The sequence below is a fragment of the Peromyscus californicus genome, unplaced genomic scaffold (assembly GCF_007827085.1).
Source record: "Peromyscus californicus insignis strain IS unplaced genomic scaffold, ASM782708v3 Scaffold_5__1_contigs__length_169319896, whole genome shotgun sequence".
Taxonomy (NCBI): Eukaryota; Metazoa; Chordata; class Mammalia; order Rodentia; family Cricetidae; genus Peromyscus; species Peromyscus californicus.
The window spans coordinates 9,649,732-9,671,585 of record NW_026294573.1 but is presented as its reverse complement, the minus strand read 5'-3'; the positions used below and the strand labels follow the sequence as shown (position 1 = coordinate 9,671,585).

The window sequence follows — 21,854 nt, the reverse complement described above, 5'->3', positions numbered from 1 at the left end:
GTGGTACTTACCAAGTTTAGATTCTATGACAGTAAAGGTATAAGCAGTGATTTTTACTAAATTCTAAAGTACAGTATAACTTTAAAGCCCCAAGATTGTTTTTCTTTCTTTCTTTCTTTTTTATTTTTTGGTTTTTTGAGACGGGGTTTCTCTGTGTAGCTTTGCTCCTTTCCTGGAACTCGCTTTGGAGACCAGGCTGGCCTCGAACTCACAGAGATCCGCCTGGCTCTGCCTCCCGAGTGCTGGGATTAAAGGTGTGCGCCACCACTGCCTGGCTATTTCTTTTATTAAATATAATTTGAGCTTGCTAAGATGCTCTTAAAACTTATTCTCTTGATTTATAATGTTTGATTGGAGCATTGACTATGATTGTAATATACGGTAAACTTCCAGGCACAGTGGCACACACCGATAAATCTTGGGACATTGAGGCAGGAAGAAATTTGAGGCCAGACTGAGCTACAGAGTGAGTTCCAGGCTTGCCTGGTTATATAGTGACCCTATTTTGAAAAATGCAACGTAGTCAGCATATATTCAAGCAGTCATTTCTTCTACCTTGTTTCTCTATTAAACTGCTTAGATAAAAGTGACTTAAGCTGTTTCTCTTGCACTTGTATTACTAAATTATCTTATGTGGGTCTATAGGCAAAATATCAATTTAGATAGGAGTAGACACTACCATCTTTTAGTCTCTACTTTGTAATAAAGCAGCGTTAATTGATTTTTTTTTCAGACTGCTTACTGCTACAGCCTCACAGTGGAATTCTTGTTCCACTAGGAATAATGTAACAACATCTGAAATAACTGTGTGTTGTCAGTGATCCATCTGCATTCACTGTTTTCTTACTGCTACAGCCTCACAGTGGAATTCTTGTTCTACTAGGAATAATGTAACCTCCGAAATAACTGTGTGTTGTCAGTGATCCATCTGTATTCACTGTTTCCTTCATTGCTGCAACGAAATACCTGACAGAACAACTTGTGGCAGGAAAGACATAGCTGCAGGGGTGGGAGGCTGCTGGCTGCATTGCATCCACAGTCAGGAAGCAGAGAGAGACAGACAGACAGACAGACAGACAGACTGCTACTCAGCTCACTTTCTCCTTTTTGAAAAACAGAACAAGACAAAAAAACAGCCAGTGTTGATCAGCTGCCCAAGTACCAAATTTGCTTCTGAAAACTCTTTAAGTATTGATCTCCTATATAGAGTAATCAAGTCATCTGCCATAAGCCCCCTTTTAAATTCCTTTCCTTTAAAAAAAAAAAAAAAAAAAAAAGAGCGGTCAGTGGTGGCGCACACCTTTAATCCCCTCACTCAGGAGGCAGAAGCAGGCAGATCTCTGAGTTTAAGGCCAGCCTAGTCTACAGAGTGAGTTCTTGAACAGCCAGGGCTACACAGAGAAACCCTGTCTTGAAAAAACAACCAACCAACCAACCAATCAAACAAAGAAACAAAAAAGCTGAGTGTGAAATCACGTTGCTGGGGAGGTGAAAACAAGCAGATTCCTGGGGCTCACTGGCTAGCCGGCCAGCCTAGCCTACTCAGAAAGTTCTAGGCCAATTTAGAGCCCCTGTCTTAATAAATGACATAGACAGCTTTCTGAGGAATAACATCTGAGACTGACTTCTGGTTTCTATATGCATGCATATGTATGTGCATGTACACCTATTCACACACAAACACACATACACATATACAATCAAAACAAAAACTATAGATGTAAGTTTGGAATCGGGCAAATAAAATAATTCAGTAATGGGATAGCTGTAGGGTGCTGTAGGAATAAATAGATTAAGGTTATCTTTAAAAAAGATTTATATTTTGTTTTATGAGTGTTTTGCCTGTATGTATGCAACTGTACTATGTACATACCTGGTGCCTGAGGAGACCAGAAGAGGGTTTTTGATCTCCTGATAGAGTTATAGATGGTTGTGAGCTATCACATGGGTGCTGGGTCCTGAACCTGGATCCTCTGCAAGAGCAAAAGTATTCTTACTAAGAAATTAGTTTTAGATTGAGAGAGTACATGCAGCCAGGCGGTGGTGGTGCACGCCTTTAATCCCAGCACTCAGAGGCAGAGCCAGGCGGATCTCTGTGAGTTCAAGGTCAACCTGGTCTACAGAGTGAGATCCAAGAGAGGCACCAAAACTACACAGAGACTCTGTCTTGAAAAACCAGGGGATTTAGCTCAGTGGTAGAGTGCTTGATAAAGACCCTGGGTTTGTTCCTCAGCTGGGGCTGGGTGGGTGACAGGGAGGAGGAGTGCATGCGGCCCACCCCCGCCCCCCGATCCCCACCCCTGAGACAGGGTTTCTCTGTATAACAGTCCTCCTGGCTGTCTTGGAACTCATTCTGTAGACCAAACTGGTCTCGAAGTCAGAGAGATCCTCCTGCCTCTGCCTCCTGAGATTAAAGGCGCATGCCACCCTGTCTAACCCATACATGCATTTTTTTTTTTTTTTTTGGTTTTTCGAGACAGGGTTTCTCTGTGTAGTGGAGGATGGTTTTCAGTTTTCAACTTCTTTCTAATCCTCCCGTTCCATTTTTTGAATGTTGGAATTGGAGACGTGAATCACTCTGTCTAGTATATAGGGTATTGGGAGTCAAACACAAGGCCCTGTGTATGCTAGGCAAGAACTTTGCTGAGTGACATCCCTAACCCCTGGTTTATTTCTTTTTGTTTTCCATTTTGCTTAAAGTCTTACTCTATTTGATTACTTGAGCATATCATGTTGAGACATATTTGTATGTGATAAAAATAATACTGGTTGGTGAATTAGAAGTATTTGTTGTATATTCTATTTCTATTTCTCTACTTGCTTTGAAGGGTTTGTTGTGTTTATGAACACAAATTAATAGAATATCAGTGTTGGAACCTGTTTTTGGTGTGTGTGGTCTGTCTTGTGTTTATTTGGAAGTTCCTGCTGTGGAGTTCTATTTATAGTGCTGCACTGAGGAAGAGAGATGATGATGTATCTTTTGGCTGCTCCTACAAACAAGAGAGGATTCTTTTGATTTAACAATCATTTTGCAGCAGTAATTGCTGTCAATGTTGTAATTGTTTCTGGATAGTGTTAGAATAGTTATTCTATAGATAGCATGGTATTTATCATATACATATTTATTTGTAAGTGGGGGTGGTCAAAGGACAATTTAGGGAGGTGATTCTTTCTTTTTACCTGCTGGGTTCCAAGGATTAAGCTTGGGTCATCAGACTTCATGGCAAACACTTTTACTGAGCATCTAGCCAGCCTTATTCATCCATTTCTCAGCAGACTAAAGTAGCATGCTCAGTTTACTTTCCCAGGATTCCTTAATCTGCCTGTGATGATCCTCTTCACTGCTCTATTGCAGGACTGGTCTGTTGGACAAAGTGCCGATGTACATGTTTTTACTTTGTACAGTGGTCTCATAAATTTGGAGGAATTCTGAGGTTGTGTTTCCTATCTATTGTACCTTCCTTAATAAAGTGTTCAATAAATAGAATTTGTTTTACGTTTCTCTTTTGTCATGATACAGGGTTTCTCTGTATAGCTTTGGCTGTCCTGGAACTTACTCTGTAGACCAGGCTGGCCTCAGATCTGCTTGCCTCTGCCTCCCAAGTGCTGGGTTTAAATGTATGTAGATAATATCTTTTAAGAATAGATGTAGAGGGCTGGAGAGTTGGCTCAGCGGTTAAGAGCACTGACAGCTCTTCCAGAGGTCCTGAGTTCAATTCCCAGCAACCACATGGTGGCTCACAACCACCTAATGAGATCTGGCGCCCTCTTCTGGTCATACATGCTGTATACATAATAAATAAATCTTTAAAAAAAAAAAAAAGAATAGATGTAGAAGCCGGGCGGTGGTGGCACACACCTTTAATCCCAGCACTTGGGAGGCAGAGCCAGGCGGATCTCTGTGAGTTCAAGGTCAGCCTGGTCTACAGAGTGAGATCCAGGACAGGCACCAAAACTACACAGAGAAACCCTGTCTTGAAACTCCCCCCTCTCAAAAAAAAAAAAAATAGAAATAGAGTCCTACTCTTTCATTTGCTCCTTTTTCAGTGAGAATAACATAGTTTGTACAATGATTATCCCTCACTTTGTGAAAGCATTGTAGTTTAGGTAAAGTGGTCTGTCACTTAATAGTCTTTTGGATGCATTTCCCCATTTCTTGAATATTCTTCAAGACTACGATTTCATCCAGGCTTGATGGCCTAGATCTGTAATGCCAACCCTTAGGAAAAGTTGAGGCAAGAGATCTGGATTTTCAGGTCAGTCTGGACTACTTAATGAATGTGAGGCCAGTCATAGTTGCATAATGAGAACCTGCATAAAACAAAACAGTGTGATTCCAGAGCTAGTGGGAAAGCTCAGAGTTAGACCATGTGCTTAGCCTGTATGAAGCCAAGCTCAAACCCCCACCCCAACGCCTTATGATTTCAGTAGTTAGATAGTGACATTTTGTACTTAACAATCTGGGTTTCACTTAAGTCATCTTTTGTTTTCAGACACTTGAGTCCTAGGGTCTTCCTTTGTTAAACAGAGCTCACTTTGTTGTAGCTCACTGATACAGTCACTACTTACCATGTGTGAGACATAGGCTTCAGTTTCCAGAACCAGTAAATAGTGGGGAAAAGATGTTGCTAATGTCTTTCCAACCTTCTATTCTAGGGCTATTTGGAAGGATCAAATAGAATAATGTATACTTGTAGGATGAAATTGGAAAAGTAATTTTTATAGTTAATCTTAGTACCAAAGTTATGTTCAGTCAGAGTTTAAGTTTTTTAATTAATTTTTATTTCATATGCATTGGTGTTTTGCCTGCATTTATTTTATGTCTGTGTGAGGGCATGGGATCCCCTGGAACTGGAGTTACACACAGTTGTGAGCTGGGAATTGAACCCAGGTCCTCTGGAAGATCATCCAGTGCTCTTAACTGCTGAGCCATCTCTCCAGCCCAAGTTTAATGTTTCTTTTGCATTCATTTTATTGTGTGTGTGTGTGTGTGTGTGTGTGTGCGTGCGTGCACGTGCGCGCGCACCATGGCACATGTATGGAGGTCAGAGGACAAATTGTGAGAGTCATTTCTCTTCTCACTTTGTGGATGCCAGGGAATGAATTTGTCATGCATCCTTACTGGTTGAGCCATCCTGCTAGTCAGGAGTGTAAGTTTAAAGTCAGAAATAATTGTGTATAAGTTGGATGGGGCTTTTTTCTGTTGTGTATTTGGAACTGCTTTTCATTCATCCATTTATTCAGACTTATTCTAGCCTGTGTGTAGGGGAAGTACATGTGAGCTTTGCCATGGTGCATATATGGAGAACAACCATAGGGTGTCAGTTTTGTCCCTCCTGCCATACATGGGTTCTGAAGATCCAGCTCACCTTATCAGGCTTGCACAGGAAGTACCCATACCTGCTGAGGTATCTTTTTTTTTTTTTGGATTTTTTTTTTCAAGACGGGGTTTCTCTGTGTAGTTTTGGAGCCTGTCCTGAATCTTGCTCTGTAGACCAGGTTGGCCTTGAACTCACAGAGATCCGCCTGGCTCTACCTCCCCAAGTTTTGGGATTAAAGGTGTGTTCTGAGCTATCTTGCTGGCCCAAAAGCTTCATTACAATTTTTTTTTTTTGGTTTTTCGAGACAGGGTTTCTCTGTGTAGCTTTGCGCCTTTCCTGGGACTCACTTGGTAGCTCAGGCTGGCCTCGAACTCACAGAGATCCGCCTGCCTCTGCCTCCCGAGTGCCGGGATTAAAGGCGTGCGCCACCACCGCCCAGCTCATTACAATTTTTTAATTTGCATTTATTTATTTATTTGTTTGTTTGTTTACTCACTCATTTAGTTATTTAATTTGTGTGTGCTTTTATGTGTGTATGGGGGGGAACAGTGTTTGTGCTACAGTGCATACGTGGAGATCAGAGTACAACTTTTGGAAGTTGATGCTCTCCTTCCGTGTGGGTTCTGGGGATCAACGTGAGTCATCAGATTTGGTGGCAAGTGCCTATGCCTCTCATTGGCCCAAGGACTGATTTAATTATATGTAAGCGGCTTCAACTGCTTGAATTGTTTCCATACCAAAACAGTTAAGCAAGAGAGAGCTGGGGGCTGGAGAGATGGCTCAGCAATTAAGAGCATTTGTTGCTCTTGCAGAGGACCCGGGTTCACACTGGGATGGGTGACTCAGAACCATCTGAAACTCTGGATCTAAGGGGATCCCATACCTTCTTCTGACCTCCATGGGAAATCTCTTTTTGCCTTGGCTTGCCTGGAGTACCTATGTAAACTTGGCTGGCCTGGAACTTATCTGCCTGCCTCTCTGTCTTCTGAGTGTTAGGATTAAAAGTATGTTGCCTCGGGAGGCAGAGCCAGGCGGATCTCTGTGAGTTCGAGGACAGCCTGGGCTACCAAGTGAGTTCCAGGAGAGGCGCAAAGCTACACAGAGAAACCCTGTCTCAAAAAAAAAAAAAAAAAAAGTATGTTGCTACTAATGCTCTCTCAGCAAGAAGATCTGTTAGAAAACCTGGTTTTTGTTTTCTACTTTCCATTTTAGAGTACATTTTTAAAAATCCATGTCAATAGCATGGTGTTGTGATGACTTTTGGTAGCCTGGTAAGGTGTGAAATGGAGAGGAGCTAGCAAGCTGGAGAGCTGGTCTACTGCTTCCTGTCTGTTAGGGAAGGTAGGCATTCATAGCTTCAGTGTTTGCTTTTTCAAGGATTGTGCATTATAGTAGACTAAATACTGTCCACAGTTGTATTGTTTAGTAATGTAGGGGAAATTGGGTGTTTGTTATTCAGCAAGCAGACGGCATGAAGCTTTTAGAGTTTTAGTTTTATTTTGGATATGAATGTAAGTAATTGAAGTAGTATGATGCCTTTTAGAAAGCACGGAGGAGGGGGCGTCTTCACATGGGAAGAAGGAGGGGGAAAGGTAGGAAATGTCTTAGAAGCCCTTTGTTTTGGCAGGACAGAGAACACAACGAGGAAATGACTTAGCTACATTGTCTCCCGGGAAATGTTTTGGCCAGATGCTGTGCTGGGAAAACCAAAAACCTTTACTTTTTACATTGTTTTTTATTGTGGGGAAAATGAGATTTCTCATTAAAAACAGTAAACACATAAGCTGTCATATTTAATCACTTATAAGTTTTAATTCATTCAGTCCTCAAAGTAATCTTCTAGCTGGTTTCTTTAACTTTCTCATTGTACTGAAGTCATTGAGGCACAGAGAGATTGTCTCGCTTACCTGGGCTCTCCTTTATCTTGAAATGAGAACTTGGCTGTCTGGCCCCAGGCCCCTCAGTCTTTGTAAGAGTCCCTTGTGCTGTCCGTGTCAAGATAGTCACTGTTGGACTATCTTGTTAATAACACTTGTGTCTAATTTGGATATAACTTTAGGTGAAGATTGACTCTTTTTTTTTTTTTTTTTTTTTTTTTTTGGTTTTTCGAGACGGAGTTTCTCTGTGTAGTCCTGAACTTGCTCTGTAGACCAGTCTGGCCTTGAACTTGAAGAGATTCACCTGCCTCTGCCTCCTGAGTGCTGGGATCAAAGATGTGCACCACCACTGCCCAGCTGTGTTTTTCTTTATTAAGTGAAATCATAAAATAGAAGGGCACAAATATCCATCCAAGTCTTTGAGCTACTTAGATTGAATAAGATGTGGGCCTTCCAGAGAACTTTTTTTTTCTTTTATTTTCCTTCCTTCCTTCCTTCCTTCCTTCCTTCCTTCCTTCCTTCCTTCCTTCCTTTTTTCTTTTTCAAGACAGGGTCTCTTTATATAACCCTGACTGTTCTGGAACTCACTATGTAGACCAACCTGGCCTTGAACTCATAGAGCTCTGCTTGCCTCTGCCTTTGCAATGCTGGGATTAAAGGTATACGTTCCCCCCCACCTTTCTTTTCTTACTATACATTTTTTAGTTCTTTGGGATTGAGTATATGGTGAACATGTATGATATACTTACACCTGTTGTTATCATGTTAGGGTATGTAGTTTATTATTTCAAATGATTCAAACACTATTTTGTTCAAATCTACTTTTTCTTTTTTTACGGTGTGTGTGTGTGTGTGTGTGTGTGTGTGTGTGTGTGTGTGTGTGTGTGTGTGTGTGTGTTTCGAGATAGGGTTTCTCTGTGTAGTTTTTGGTGCCTGTCCTGGATCTCACTCTGTAGACCAGGCTGGCCTCAAACTCACAGAGAGATCTGCTTGCCTCTGCCCCCAAGTGCTGGGATTAAAGGCGTGCGCCACCACCATCTGGCTCTCAAATCTACTTTTATGCTTTCTGCTATTTTATTATATTTCCAGAAGACTTTACAAGGGTATGGCTTTAGGTTTTGATTTCATGGTTTTGAAATATAAATGTTATATATAATATTTTTATTTTGTGCCATTTCTTTCCTTAATTTTTGACATAGGATGCTTTTGGCAGAGGAAGGCTACTCCGGTATCTCTGGAGTTTTTTGTTTTATGATTTTGAGGCAGGGTCTTACTATGCAGCCTTAGACATCCTCAAACTCATGATCCTCCTGCCTCAACCTTCTGAGTGCTAGGATTACAGGCATGAACCATCACACCTAGTCTATCACTAAGATTTTTAACAAACCTAAACATGCTTATTGAGAAAACCCAAACATGCTTTTGAGAAAAGTTAATATAAAGTTACAGTGCTCCCACACTGATATGTTAATTATAGTTGCAGGCAGAATCTTAGTAGTTTGTCGACAACAGTATAATTACTACATTAGTGACTTTGAGATATTAGATAAACAAATTTATTCTGGAGAATAAAAAGGGTTTTAAATACAAATCTTGTTTTAACTGCCTTGTTTTCTAGGGCTCAGTAATGAAAACATTTCTGCGTCTTTGTGCTGTGGTAACAAAAATTGGAAACAGGCAAGGAGAACGAGGGGGAGGGAGTAAAATAGAATATTTAACAGACTTTGGAAGGTTAATTGTTTTTTAACATTATTTATTTTATTGTGTGGGTGCAAACACATGCATGCATGCACACACTGTGGTGTATCTATGGAGGTCAGGGAATAACTTGTAGGAGTCAGTTCTCTCTTTCCCTTGTGTGGGTCCCAGGCAGATTATCAGGATTGATAGCAAGCACTTTTCCCCCTGAGCTGTCTTGCCAGTCCTCTAAAGTTTAGCTTTTTTTTTTTTTTGTAACACACCTTCACATAGTTATATTCCACAACATAAACAAATGAAATACATCTTTGCTTAGTTAAAATAAGATTCCACAACACCAGACTCTGCCTCACAGAAACAAAAATGAAAAACAAAATTATTGAGTTTCAACTAGTGCCATACAGTTTAGGGTTCTAAGGATACAGGCAGAGCACAAAATGATTAAAACCCCCTGTCCTGCCCTGCATGGTGACACACCACTTTAATCCTGGCACTTGGGAGGCAGACACAGGCAGATCTCTATGTATTGGAGGCCAAGCCAATTAGATCTTTATAATAAATGTCTGTCTCAACTAAGGAAATAAATAGATAAATAAAATTCCATCTCAATGAAGCTTGCATTCCATCAGTGAAGGAAGAAGGAATACATAGCTTTCTTTGTGGAGGCTGGGGACAAAAGGTTTAGACATGGTCTCTTGTATCCTAGGTTGGTCTTGAACTCAATATCTCACTATGTGGTGGAGGCTGGCCTTGAACTGAACCTCTTGCTTCTGCCTCCCCACTGCTTGGATTACAAGTGCGTAGTGTGTGCCACTATGCTCTTTTACAACGCCAGGGATCGAACCCAGGGCTTTGTGCATGTTAGGCAAGCACTCTACCAATTGAGCTACACCCCCAGCATTTATAGTTCTTGGTTTCAGTGATAGTGTAATCCCAGTCTCCAGAGGCAGCAGAAAGACTTGTTCATTTTTATCCTTCATCCAGCCAGTTGGAAAGAATCAATGCTATTCCTAAATTCCTCTCTAACACACTCTATACCCCAGGCTGGTGATCCACCTGCCTCATCCTTCCCAAGTGCTGAGATTACAGGTGCACACGACCATAACCAGCTACAAAGCTTTTCTGTCTACCATTCTCGTTTTATGCTCCTAGCTGCTGCTAAGAGAATTCCTAAAAGATCCACAAGGGGGCTGGAAAATAGTGTAGCCCAGTGACAGAGTGCTTGCCTAGCATGTGAGTGGCCCTGAGTCCTAGCCCCAGCACTGAAAAAAAAAATCAACACTCTGCCTGAAGCTCAGATTTCCCAATCCCTTGTGGTTCACCCTGCCTATGTCCCACCTCAGGTCTTATTTTGCCTGCATACCAGTGCTTGTGTTTGCCTGCTGCTGCTCCTGCCGGGAACATTTGGCTCCTCCCAGTCCTAGACTGGTACGCAGGGCGTCTGGAGCTTAAAGTTTAGCTTTTTAAAAATTATTTACTTATTATTTATTTATGTGTATGTATGTGCACCTATGTGAGTTTATACACAGTGTTCTGCCTATATATATGCCTGCAGGCCAGAAGATGGCACCAGATCTCATTATAGATGGGTGTGAACCACCATGTTGTTGTTGGGATTCAGGACTTCTGGAAGAGTAGCCAGTGCTCTTAACCACTGAGCCATGTCTCCAGTCCCCCCCCCCCCCCGTCTTGTTTTTAATTCATTAATTTTTGTTTTTGATATTTCCTGACTGCAGTCCCCTCCCCATCCCTCCCATTTCCCACACCCCACCTTCCCTTTCTCCCAGATCCAGTGCTTCTCAGATTCCCTTCAGAAAAAAGCAGGCTTCCTAGGAAAATCCATGAGCATGGCATAACAAGATACAATAAAACTAGGCACCATCCTGTAGTAGGAAATTTTCCTGTGTCCTGCCCAGTCCCGTAGCTGCTCAGACTCAAGTAAACACACAGAGGCTTATAATAATTATGAACTGGATGGCCTATGGCTTAAGCTTCTTGCTAGCTAGCTCTTATAACTTAACCCATTTCTATTAATATATAAGTTGCCATGTGGCCATGGCGTTACTGGTCTGCTGGCATCTTGCTGCTTCTTGGACAGCTGGTGTCTCCCCTTACTCTCCTTTCTCCTCTCACTATCTCTCCTGGATTTTCACTGGCTCCATCCTGCCCTGCCATAGGCCAGTGCAGCTTTATTTATCAACCAATCAGAGCAACACATTCACAGCATACAGAAAGATATCCCACAGCACAAACCCTCATATCAAGGCTGGGTTAGGCAATATAATAGGAGGAAAAGGGTCCCAAAAGCAGATGAGAGTCAGACACACCCCTTCTCCTACTGTTAGGAGTCCCACAGAAACACCAAGCTAACAACCATACTATATATGCAGAGGCAGACCCTAGAGCAGACCTATATAGGCTCTGTGATTGCCACTTTAGTCTCTGTGAGCCCTCTTGAAGTCTGTGGGCTATGTTCTGCTGGTGTCCTCAACTACTCTGGCTCCTACATTTCTTTCTTTCTTTCATGGGATTCCCCAAGCTCCTAGGGCAGGGACCCAATGGAGATTTCCAGTTTGGGCTCTCTTTCTCCACCCGTCTCTGCATATGCTACCATTAGCTGCTGGCTAATGATGACAATTGGGCCAGGCACCAATCTATGAATATATAAGGATATCATTAGGAATCATTTTATTTTTTTATTTTTTTTTTCTGTCATAGGTCTCTGGGCTATCCAGCCTTTGATTCCTGGTAATATTTTTAATTAGGAAATATTTAATATTTCCAAGATAATACACATATAAATATAAAGAATAAAATATTAAAAAATAAACTAAATCTGGCCTGGGCTGTGACCAAGGTCCAGGTCTTGATCCAGAGCCCTGGAGCAGCTGAAGGGGCCTGAGTTAATGTCTGTGGCTCCTGTCGTCACTGGGGGGCCATGCAGGGGCCTATGGTGGGGCCATGTTGGTGTCCAGGGGCCATGCCAATCTGGGTGACCTGCATGGCCACTTGGGGCCATGGTGACAGCCTGGTCAGGGCTGCTGCCTAGGACCATGTCTGGGTTTGTGATCCTGCCCTCGACCATGTTGCTGCCAGGTCCCCTGTGGATGCCTGGGTCTGGGTCACAACCTGTGACCATGTTGGTGTCCAGGGGCTGTGCTGCTGCCAGTGCCAGGCTGATTTGGGTGGCCAGGGCTGCTGCCAAGGGCCATGTCTGGGTTTGTGTTGATGTCTGTGGATCCTGAGACCATCAAAGACCTTGCCAAAATGCCATGGGTCTAGGCTACAATATGGGGCCATGTTGGTATCCTACGCACAGGCCTGGACTGCTGCCTAGGACTATAATGTCCATGGCCCATGTTGCCACCAAAGGCCACCAAAATGCCCGGGGTCTGGGCTGCAACCTGTGGCATGAGGGCAACAGAGGGCCATGCTGCCACCAGGGATATTCTGATCTGAGTGGCCTTGCACTGTCATCTGGGGCCATGGTGTTGTCCAGGCCAGGGCTGTTACAGAGGACCATGTGTAGGTTTGTGGCCCTACAGCAGCCAGGGTCCGAGTTGGTATCTGAGGCTCCCGTTGTCACAGAGGGCCATATGGAGGACCATGGTCTGGTTGGCCAACTCAGACCATGTCAGTGTCCAAGACCTGTGCTGTGCCTGGAGCCATGCTGATCTGGGTGGCCAGTGCTGCCACTTGGAGCTGTGGAGACATATGGACATGCATGGGCTGCTGCCTAAGGTAATGTCTGGGTCTATGGCCCTGTGGAGGCTGGGATCTGGGATAGTGTCCATGGCTCTGTTGTTGGTTTTTTTAAATTTTTTTCTCTTTGGCTTTTTTGGGGGCCTACTACCCAGCTCCCAAATAAATACACACGGAGTCTTATTCTTTCTTATGAATGATTGGCCTTAGCTTGGCTTATTTTTAGCTAATTTTTCTTAACTTAAATTATCCCATCTACCTTTTGCCTTTGGACTTTTACCTTTTTCTATTTCTGTGTATCTTTACTTCTTACTCCATGGCTTGCTGTGTATCTGGGTGGCTAGCCCCTGATGTCCTCCTCCTTCTTTTTCTTTTTTTTTCTTTTTTTTTTGTGATCCTTCTTTTTCTTGCTTCTCAATCTTCTCCTCCCAGATTTCTCCTCTTATTTATTCTTCCTGCCTGCCAGCCCTGCCTGTCCTTTCTCTTGCTTTGCTTTTGGCTGTTCATCTCTTTATTAGACCATCAGGTGTTTTAGACAGGCCAAGTAACACAGTTTCACAGAGTTAAACAAATGCAACATAAAAGAATGCAATACATCTTTGCATCATTAAACAAATGTTGCACAGCATACACATGTAACACATCTTAAATTAATATTCTACAACATGGCTCCAATTGCCACTGAGGGCTCTGAGGATACCTGGGGTCTGGCTAGCCACTTGGGACCACATTGATGCCTCAGGGGTGAGTGGGCATGCTACTGATGGGGCTGTGCTGATCTGAGGTTGCCACTGTGGCCATGGTGGTGCCTGGGCCCAAGCTGCTGCCTAGGGCCATGTCTGGGTCCATGATCCTGTTGCAGCTGGGGTCTGTGGTGATATCCATGGCTGGTGTTAGCATGAAGATCATTGGAACCATGCTGTGCTGAGCCAGCCCTTCACTGACCCTGGGATGGGTGGTCCTGCCCCTCACTGGATGTTGCAACAGGCAAGCTGGCCCTACCCCTCAGGGGAGAGCTCTCCCCTGCACTTGGGAAAAGTACCCCCACTCCTCACCGTAGGCATACACCTCAACTGGGAAACACACTAGAGCTGACCCTGTTGTTAGGGGTGACAGGTGAGCTAGCCCTGAGGGTGTGAGAGCAACAGAGCCGACCCTCAAACCCCTACCTCAGTCTGCCATGTGGTGGCATGGGTGAGGGAAAGATGCCCTCCCCCCTCCCCCCTTTGCTAGTTGTGACAGGCAAGAGAGCTGGCCCTGGAGTCACGAGAGTGAGAGAACTCACCCTGCCCCACACCAGCTACAGCACACAGGAGAGCAGGTCCTGCACCCCACATGGACAGCACACTAGAGCTTACCCTGTTGTTAGGGTTGCAGGTGAGCCAGCCCTGAGAGCATGAGAGCAGGAGAGCTCACCCTACCCCTACCACCCTCTTATGCCCTCTACAGTAATCAGGAGAGAGGGCCCTACACCTTGCCTGGACAAAACAGTGGAGCTGGCCCTGGTGATATGAGTGAGAGGGACCTGGATCTGAGGGCCCGAGAGCAGGAGAGCTGACCTGGCTCCTTGTTGTGGGCTGCATTGAGTGAGCTAGCTGAGATAGTGCTGGAGAGGTCATCTGGATAGTGATGATGAGGGAAAGCTGGCTGGCTGACTAACCCAGCTACCACCCAGGCCCAGAACCAGGGCTATAAGTTGTTCCACCCCAACATCCACCTCATTTATGAACTGTTGGAGCATGTGAAGGAGACGAACCTATAGATCCAAACCAGCAGAGTCTCCGTGACACAGGACAACAACAGGGTACCCAGGAGGAGCCCCAGGGACAGGCCGTTTTCTGTGGGTTAGCAGAAACCAGAGCAAGACCAATGAACACTTGCAAGTAAAGATGAGCAGATTAAAGGGTGAACTGTGTCTTAGCTGGCCACACTACAGCTTCCATCACAAGATTCTCCTTCTTTTGTTTTTGTTTGCTTTGTTTTTTCTTTTAAATTTGTTTTTGTTTTTTTGGGTTTTTTTTGGCGGGGGGGGGGGGGGAGAGGTTTAAAGGGCAGAGGATGGATTTAAGGGGACAGGGAGATAAATGGGAACAGAATGCATGATGTGAAATCCACAAAGAAGCAATAAAAGTAAAAATAAATTAAATCTAAAAAAAGGAGGGATGAGGAGGGCTCATTGGTTAAGAACACATACTGCTCTTGCAGAGGTTTTGAGTTTGGTTGCTAGCATCTACTTTGGGTGGCTCACTACTGTCTGTAACTCCAGCTGCAAGATATCAGACACCCTTTTCTGGACCTAAGTACCTGAACTTATACTTCATATACTTGCCCCCACTCCCAACCCCAAACCCAACTGAAAACCAATCTAAAAAAAGAATATGGCTGGTGAGGTGGCTCAGTGGTTAAGAGTACTTCAATGGGATGTGGGTTTAATTCCCAGTGCCCACAGGGTGTTTTACACCATCTGTAACTCCAGCTCCAAGGGACCCAACCTTCATCTTTTGCCCTCTTCAGGCACCAGCATGTAAGTGGTGCATAGACATAAGTGCAGGCAAAACTCCCATACAAGTAAAAAATAATAATTCTATAATTGCAGATACAGAACTTAAGAAGTAGAAATTAGAGGCTGGAGAGACCCAATGGTTAAGAGCACTGGCTGCTCTTTCAGAGGACTGTTTGATTCCCAGCACCCATTTGGTGGCTACCAACCATCTGTAACTTGTGTTCCAGGGAATCTGATGCTCTCTTCTGGCCTTGCATGAGATGCATAGACATACATGCAAACAAAACACCCATACACATAAAATAAGATGTTTTTAAAAAATGCTAGGAATTACTATGTCTTCTCAAGTTCCTGATAACTCCTTCCTCCCCAACAAGATAAATTAACAATGTTGATTTTTGTATTATATTTTTTTATATTATACTCCGTGTGTGTGTGTGTGTGTGTGTGTGTGTGTGTGTGTGTGTGTGTGTGTGTGTGTGTGTTGCTGGGGATTGAACCCAGGGTCTTACATGTGCTAGGAAGCCACTGAGCTAGATCCAAGCATTATAAAGAGCTTTTGAAAAATTGTGTATTTCTGTTTATTGTTTTTTTGTTTTGTTTTGGTTTGGTTTGTTTTTTCGAGACAGGGTTTCTCTATGTAACTGCCCTGGCTGTCCTGGAATTCACTCTGTAGACTAGGCTGGCCTCGAACTCACAGAGATCCTCCTGCCTCTGCCTCCCAAGTTCTGGAATTAAAGGCATGCGCTACCATTGCCTGGCCTGTTTATTGTTGATATAGGCAGTTATTTAAAGAAACAGGAGGTGGATGGGAATGTAGCAAATGGTAGCATACTTGATTAGCATGTGCAAAGAAAGCTCTGGCTTCAATCCCAGCAGCATGCAAACAGACAGACAAGAAACGCAGGTTGGCCATATTCCTATCAGAGGCTTCAAAGATCAGAGAGAAAAGCTTTCTGAGGGAGAAGAAAAAGATTTCATGTGAACTTACTACACTCTGATGTAGATTTTTTCCCCCTTGGGAAAATGACAAATCAAGTGATAGAATCTGAGAATTTGTACTTTGTCATGTTCTTGGCAACTGGTAACTGAATGAAATATGGCTTAAGTGTTTGATAACAGCCAATTTTCTAGCTGTTAGAAGTGTTTATTTTAACCATGCTTTGGAGTGGTAAAGATTGACTTCAGGAGCTGGGCGGTAGTGATGCAAGCCTTTAATCCCAGAACTCAGGAGGCAGAGCCTGGTCTACAGAGTGAGATCCAGGACAGGCACCAAAACTACACCGAGAAACCCGAAACCCTATCTCAAAAACAACAACAACAACAACAAAAAAGATTGACTTCAGGCACATGCCCACCACCTCATAGTTCTTAGTTTTTAGCTCTGGCTCATAAAGTAGGACTCTTAATTTTTTTTTTTTTTTGGTAGAGTTTGTGGTCTAATTCTTACTGTTAAAACAAGGAAACTTTAAATGAATAAAGAGAGTTTTAAACAATGCCTGTGGCTTAATTTTAAGGGATAGCTCTATGCATATAGCCATATACAAATATATAAAATGCCTTCTTCTCTTTCACCTTGGTAATCATTGTATGTGGAGAATAAGCATTTACATGATGATGTCTTGGCTAATTGTGGCAGCTCTGCAAATTCAGATGCTGTATCTGCCACTAGCTAGCTCTGTGGCCTGAGGAATATTCAACTTTTCTTTGGTTTCTTTATAAAATGAGAATGAAAAACCATTTGCCTCATTGAGTGGTTAGGAAGATTAAAAAAAAGGTTACTAAATACAAAATACTTAGGGTTGGAGTAATGATGTGGCAAATGCTGGCTGGTCTGTTTACTCTTTTGTTAAGACTGATTAAATTTCCATTTATTTGTAGGGAAATGTTCTTTCTAGAACCATGTTTTCTTGTCACATGATTATGTGTAATGTGAGCCTTATTAATTCTCTGTCAGCATTTGGGTTTGGCCCATAAATAAATATGTGGCTGGACCCAGAGGAATCCAGCCAGAGGGAGAACTAAGCACCGTAGCAACGGTTGCTGTTTGTGTCCTGCACACCAGCTGCTGAGGACAGGGTTACTTTTTAATCCTGTTTGCACTGACAGTTTGGGATGTAGCCTTGCCTCAGCGAAATGATTTGGTTGAGATATCCAGTCTTTTGAGATTTCATGACTACATGTTTGAGAGAGTCTGTCTCATGAAATATGAGGATAAAACTTTGCATGTATGAAAAAGGAAGGATTAATCTTCAGTATTCAGTCAGTTGCTGCAGTGTGGTGTGGTGGTATTAGTCACATGAGAAACCATTTAATATGTGTAGTGAGATTTATGATTCATTAGTACTCTGTGGTTCTGCATAAACGTCTATGCACATATATACATGTAGTAGATTACAGATTGTCTACTGTGGGGTTCAGAAAACACAGACTTTGCAATGAGTACCTTATTACCAAATGCTTTTTTGAATAGATAGCAAGCATTTCACAAAGAATTTATTTCATATTGGGTTGGATTAATATAATAATACCTTTCTAATTTTTATTTCTAATGTGTTGAAGTATTTCAAACCTTATGAGATACTTTGAAATAGAAACAGCCCATTTCCAAGTTTTAGCTGCTAATTTACCTAAAGAGGACAAACATTCAGTTCTAGAAGATTTACTGAGAACCTGTTATATATTAGACTCTATTCTGAATAGTGGTAACACCCAAATGAGTGTGTGGTCTGATTGTGTGTGTGTGTGCCAGTATAAATTACCTCTTCAACAATGATACTTTTGTTTTTTGATTGTCCTATTAAGACTCAATAGTATAAATGTGCTGTTGGGATGATTTGAAAATAAAGTATAATATATTGAGCTGATGAACTTATAATTGAAGGACTTAACACAATTTAATATTTTTTTCTCTAGGTATTATTAACCCAAAGAACCCAAAGGAAGCACCAAAGTCCTTCAGCTTCGACTACTCTTACTGGTCTCACACCTCGGTAAGTCTACTGCCTCCCTTTGCCTTTCTTGTCTTTCTTTTATCCTAGGTTGTTCCAAGATCCAGTTGTAATTTTCTGAGTTTGGTCAAGGATGAGTTCTGTGTGTGTGTTTGAGGAAGATGTGTTAGTTTTTTGTTGTTGTTGTTGTTTGTTTTTTGAGACAGAGTCTCATTGCCCATATTGGCATTGAACTCACTGTATACCCTAGGCTAGCTTCAAACTTGGACCAGTATTCCTGATTTAACCTCTCAAGAACTGGAATTACATGCATAGACTATAACACTTGGCTAATGAGCTCCCAGTTCATAAGTTAATTTTTTTTTTTTTTTTTGGTTTTTTTCGAGACAGGGTTTCTCTGTGTAGCTTTGCACCTTTCCTGGAACTCACTTGGTAGACCAGGCTGGCCTCTAACTCACAGAGATCCGCCTGGCTCTGCCTCCCGAGTGCTGGGATTAAAGGCGTGCGCCACCACCGCCCGGCATCATAAGTTAATTTTAAAAAGTTATTTATTTGCTCATTCATGTATTGTGTGTGTGGGCTGGAAGTTGATATCTAGTGTCCTCCATCATTTTCTGCCATATTGAGACAGGGTTTCTCTGAAGCTGTAGCTCACCACCTGGCTAGACTGTCTGGTCAGTGAGCCCTAGGATCCTCCAACTACTTCTTAGCACTAGGGTTAAAGATGCCTGCTGCCATGGGCAGCTTTTTTTGTGGGTACTGGCATTCTAAACTTAGGCCTCCATGTTTGCACAGAAGCACTTTGCCCATTGAGCCATATCCCCGGCCTCTTAATTTATTTTAATTTTAATTTTTAAAGAGTTTTTTTCCGAAGTCCTGGTGTGGTGGTACACACCTTTAGTCCCAACAGCCAAGTGACAGAGGCAGATGGATCTCTGTGAGTTCCAGGCCAGCCAGAGCTGTATAGTGAGACTCTGCTTCAAAAAACAACTAAAACTCAATCAAAACAAAAAAACCCAAATGAGACAGAGTCTCACTTGGCCTTACTGTATATAGCTGAAGCTGATCTTGAACTCCTGATCCTCCTGCCTCTCCCTCAGTGATGAAATTACAAATTGTGTTATTACACCCAGCCATGAGTTCATTTTTGATAGAGAGACTATTCCCTGGAGGATAAAATACTTACTTTGATCAAATGTTTGGTTTTCCCTGACACTTTAGTCAGTGTGAACCAAACCTTGTTGACCTTGTTGACTGCTCCCGTTTGTGCTCCCTGTTCCTTAGACCTTTTATGTTTTCCTATTTTGTGAGGAGGGAGGTTCCAGACTCTCCGCAAAGCCTAATCATCAAGGAAAGGGTTGAGGGAGGAATTGAAAATGTTCTTCATTAAAGTTGTTATTTTTTGTAAGCAACCACACTGTGTAGAATGAGTTCAAAGAAGTAGTTTTGTATGTACATCTGACCTTTGGTCTGTTATTCCCATTTTCTCCCTAAGAAAATCTTGGAGCTCCAACTTCTAGAGTGCCTCTCTACGTGAGTGTGTGTGTGTATGTGTGTGTGTAAAATGAAAAAAAAAATGTGTAGAAGGTTCTTTAAAAATGTATAGTAGCCAGGCGGCGGTGGCACACACCTTTAATCCCAGCACTGAGAAGGCAGAGCCACTTGGATCTCTGTGAGTTCGAGGCCAGCCTGGTCTACAGAGCGAGATCCAGGACAGGCACCAAAACTACACAAAGAAACCTTATCTCGAAAAAACAAAAATAACAACAACAAAAAATGAATAGTATAGTTTAAATGACTATTCTGATTCCAAACATTTTTTTAATGTGGAAACAGTCAAATTAATATAGGAAAGACTATTAGTAAAATGCCATAACTTTCCTTTGTAATCTTTACAGCCTGAAGATCCCTGTTTTGCATCGCAGAATCGTGTGTACAATGACATTGGGAAGGAAATGCTCTTACACGCCTTTGAAGGGTATAATGTTTGCATTTTTGCCTATGGGCAGACTGGTGCTGGGAAATCCTACACGATGATGGGGAAACAAGAGGAGAGCCAAGCTGGCATCATTCCACAGGTAAAGCAGTCGAATGTCAGCATCTGTGCCCATCGGTACTTTCAGTCTCAAATGGCTTTTTATTTGCCAAAAATGTATTCAGAGACTGTGATATGTAAGGCACAAAGGTAGACAGCCTGTCTATTTCCCTCAAAGGTGCCTACTATTGGGAGGAAAAGATTGGCATATTTTTAAGATAAGAAAGTTAATGTTTTCTAAAAACATTGCTGTTTCTGAACTGCCATATTATCCTATCTTTTAGTGTTAACAGTTTTTTTTTTCTAAATTCTAGAACACTCAGGAAATGCTGATCTGATTTTATTAAAAGTTCCTATACAGTGGGGCCGTGATGGCACACACCTTTAATCTCAGTACTCTGTAGGTAGAAGCAGGAGAATATCTTGAGTTTGAGGCCAACTGGTCTACAGAGAGAGTTCTAGAGCAGCCAGGGCTACACAGAGAAACCCTGTCTTTAAAAAACCAAGATAATAAAAGAAAAAAAGGAAAAGTTCCTATATAGATTATCTCTAAAGAATGTATTTTTGGCTGGGCAGTGGTTTCACACGTCTTTAATCCCAGCACTCAGGAGGCAGAGATGGATCTCTGTGAGTTTGAGATCCAGGCCAGGCACCAAAACTATATGGAGAAACCCTGTCTCAACCCCCCGCCCCCCCCCAAAAAATAATGTATTTTTATTTTCTTTTTTTGTGGTCCTAAGGATAGAACCTAGGCCAGTGTTCTAAGGAAGTACTCTGCTGCTAACTACATTCTATCCCTTTGTTTTTGTAATTTAAAAAAAATTTTTTTTTTAATTTAATGTGCTATCATGCCTGGTTTATGGGGTCACGGGTATCCAGCCCAGGGCTTTGAGCAAGCTAGGTAAGTACTTCACCAGCTGAGCTACAGCCCCGTACCCTCTTTAGACTGTAAGTTTTGGTTATGATGAATAATGTTGCTGTTAAGTCTTTGCTTGCTTGTGTGCCTTTTGACTCAGTTTCACTACATAGCCCTGGCTGTCCTAGAACTCACTATGTAGACAAGGCTGGCCCAGAACTCAAAGAGAGTTTCCTTACTTTTGCCTCCAAAGTACTGGCATGGAGGGTATACACTGTCACTTGCAGGCCATGGCAGATAAGTCCTTGATTATAAATTTTTTGCTCATTTTTAGTCAGTTTTGTTGTTATAGTGATGTATTACTAGTTACTTGAGTATAGTATGAAGAATCAAATTTGGATAAATGGGGTTTTCTTCCTAAGGAAACAATATCAGTGTTCATTGTTGAAAGAGAATAACAATTAAGAGCATATCAGAGTATAAAATTTTTATTTAAAATACTAATTGTGTTTGGTTTATGATATGCACATTTGGAGAGATAAAAAGATAGAATATTGACGGTTGTGATGGAGCACTCTGGTAGGATTTGCTGAAGGAGGCAGAAGCAGGAGGATCACGAGTTCGAGGCCAGCCTGGGCTACACATTATAAAAGAAAACAAAGATGAAATATCTTATTATCGCTGTAATGAATGTAGTACTTCTCTGATTTGGGCTGTTCATGGACCCTTTCCTTCTGCTTTCCTAGTTGTGTGAAGAACTCTTTGAGAAGATCAATGACAACTGTAATGAAGAAATGTCTTACTCTGTAGAGGTGAGTATAGCTGTTACTGTATTCCTGCCCTTCATGCCTTTCATTCTCTCAATGAAGCTAGAAGTCACTGTGTAGACCAGACTGGCCTCAGACTCACAG

The 21,854-nt window shown here is 42.3% G+C and overlaps 1 protein-coding gene across 15 annotated transcripts in view; it reads left to right on the top strand.

Moving 5' to 3' along the window:
- The window catches only part of Kif1b (kinesin family member 1B), a 145,809-nt gene that overhangs the window by 20,024 nt on the left and 103,931 nt on the right, over positions 1-21,854 (top strand). For all 15 annotated transcript variants that reach the window (XM_052717438.1, XM_052717444.1, XM_052717448.1 and 12 more), the window contains exons 3-5: positions 18,018-18,094; positions 19,951-20,130; positions 21,690-21,755. In XM_052717438.1, the coding sequence (XP_052573398.1) occupies positions 18,018-18,094; positions 19,951-20,130; positions 21,690-21,755 (323 nt within the window). The remainder of the gene's footprint in view (positions 1-18,017; positions 18,095-19,950; positions 20,131-21,689; positions 21,756-21,854) is intronic.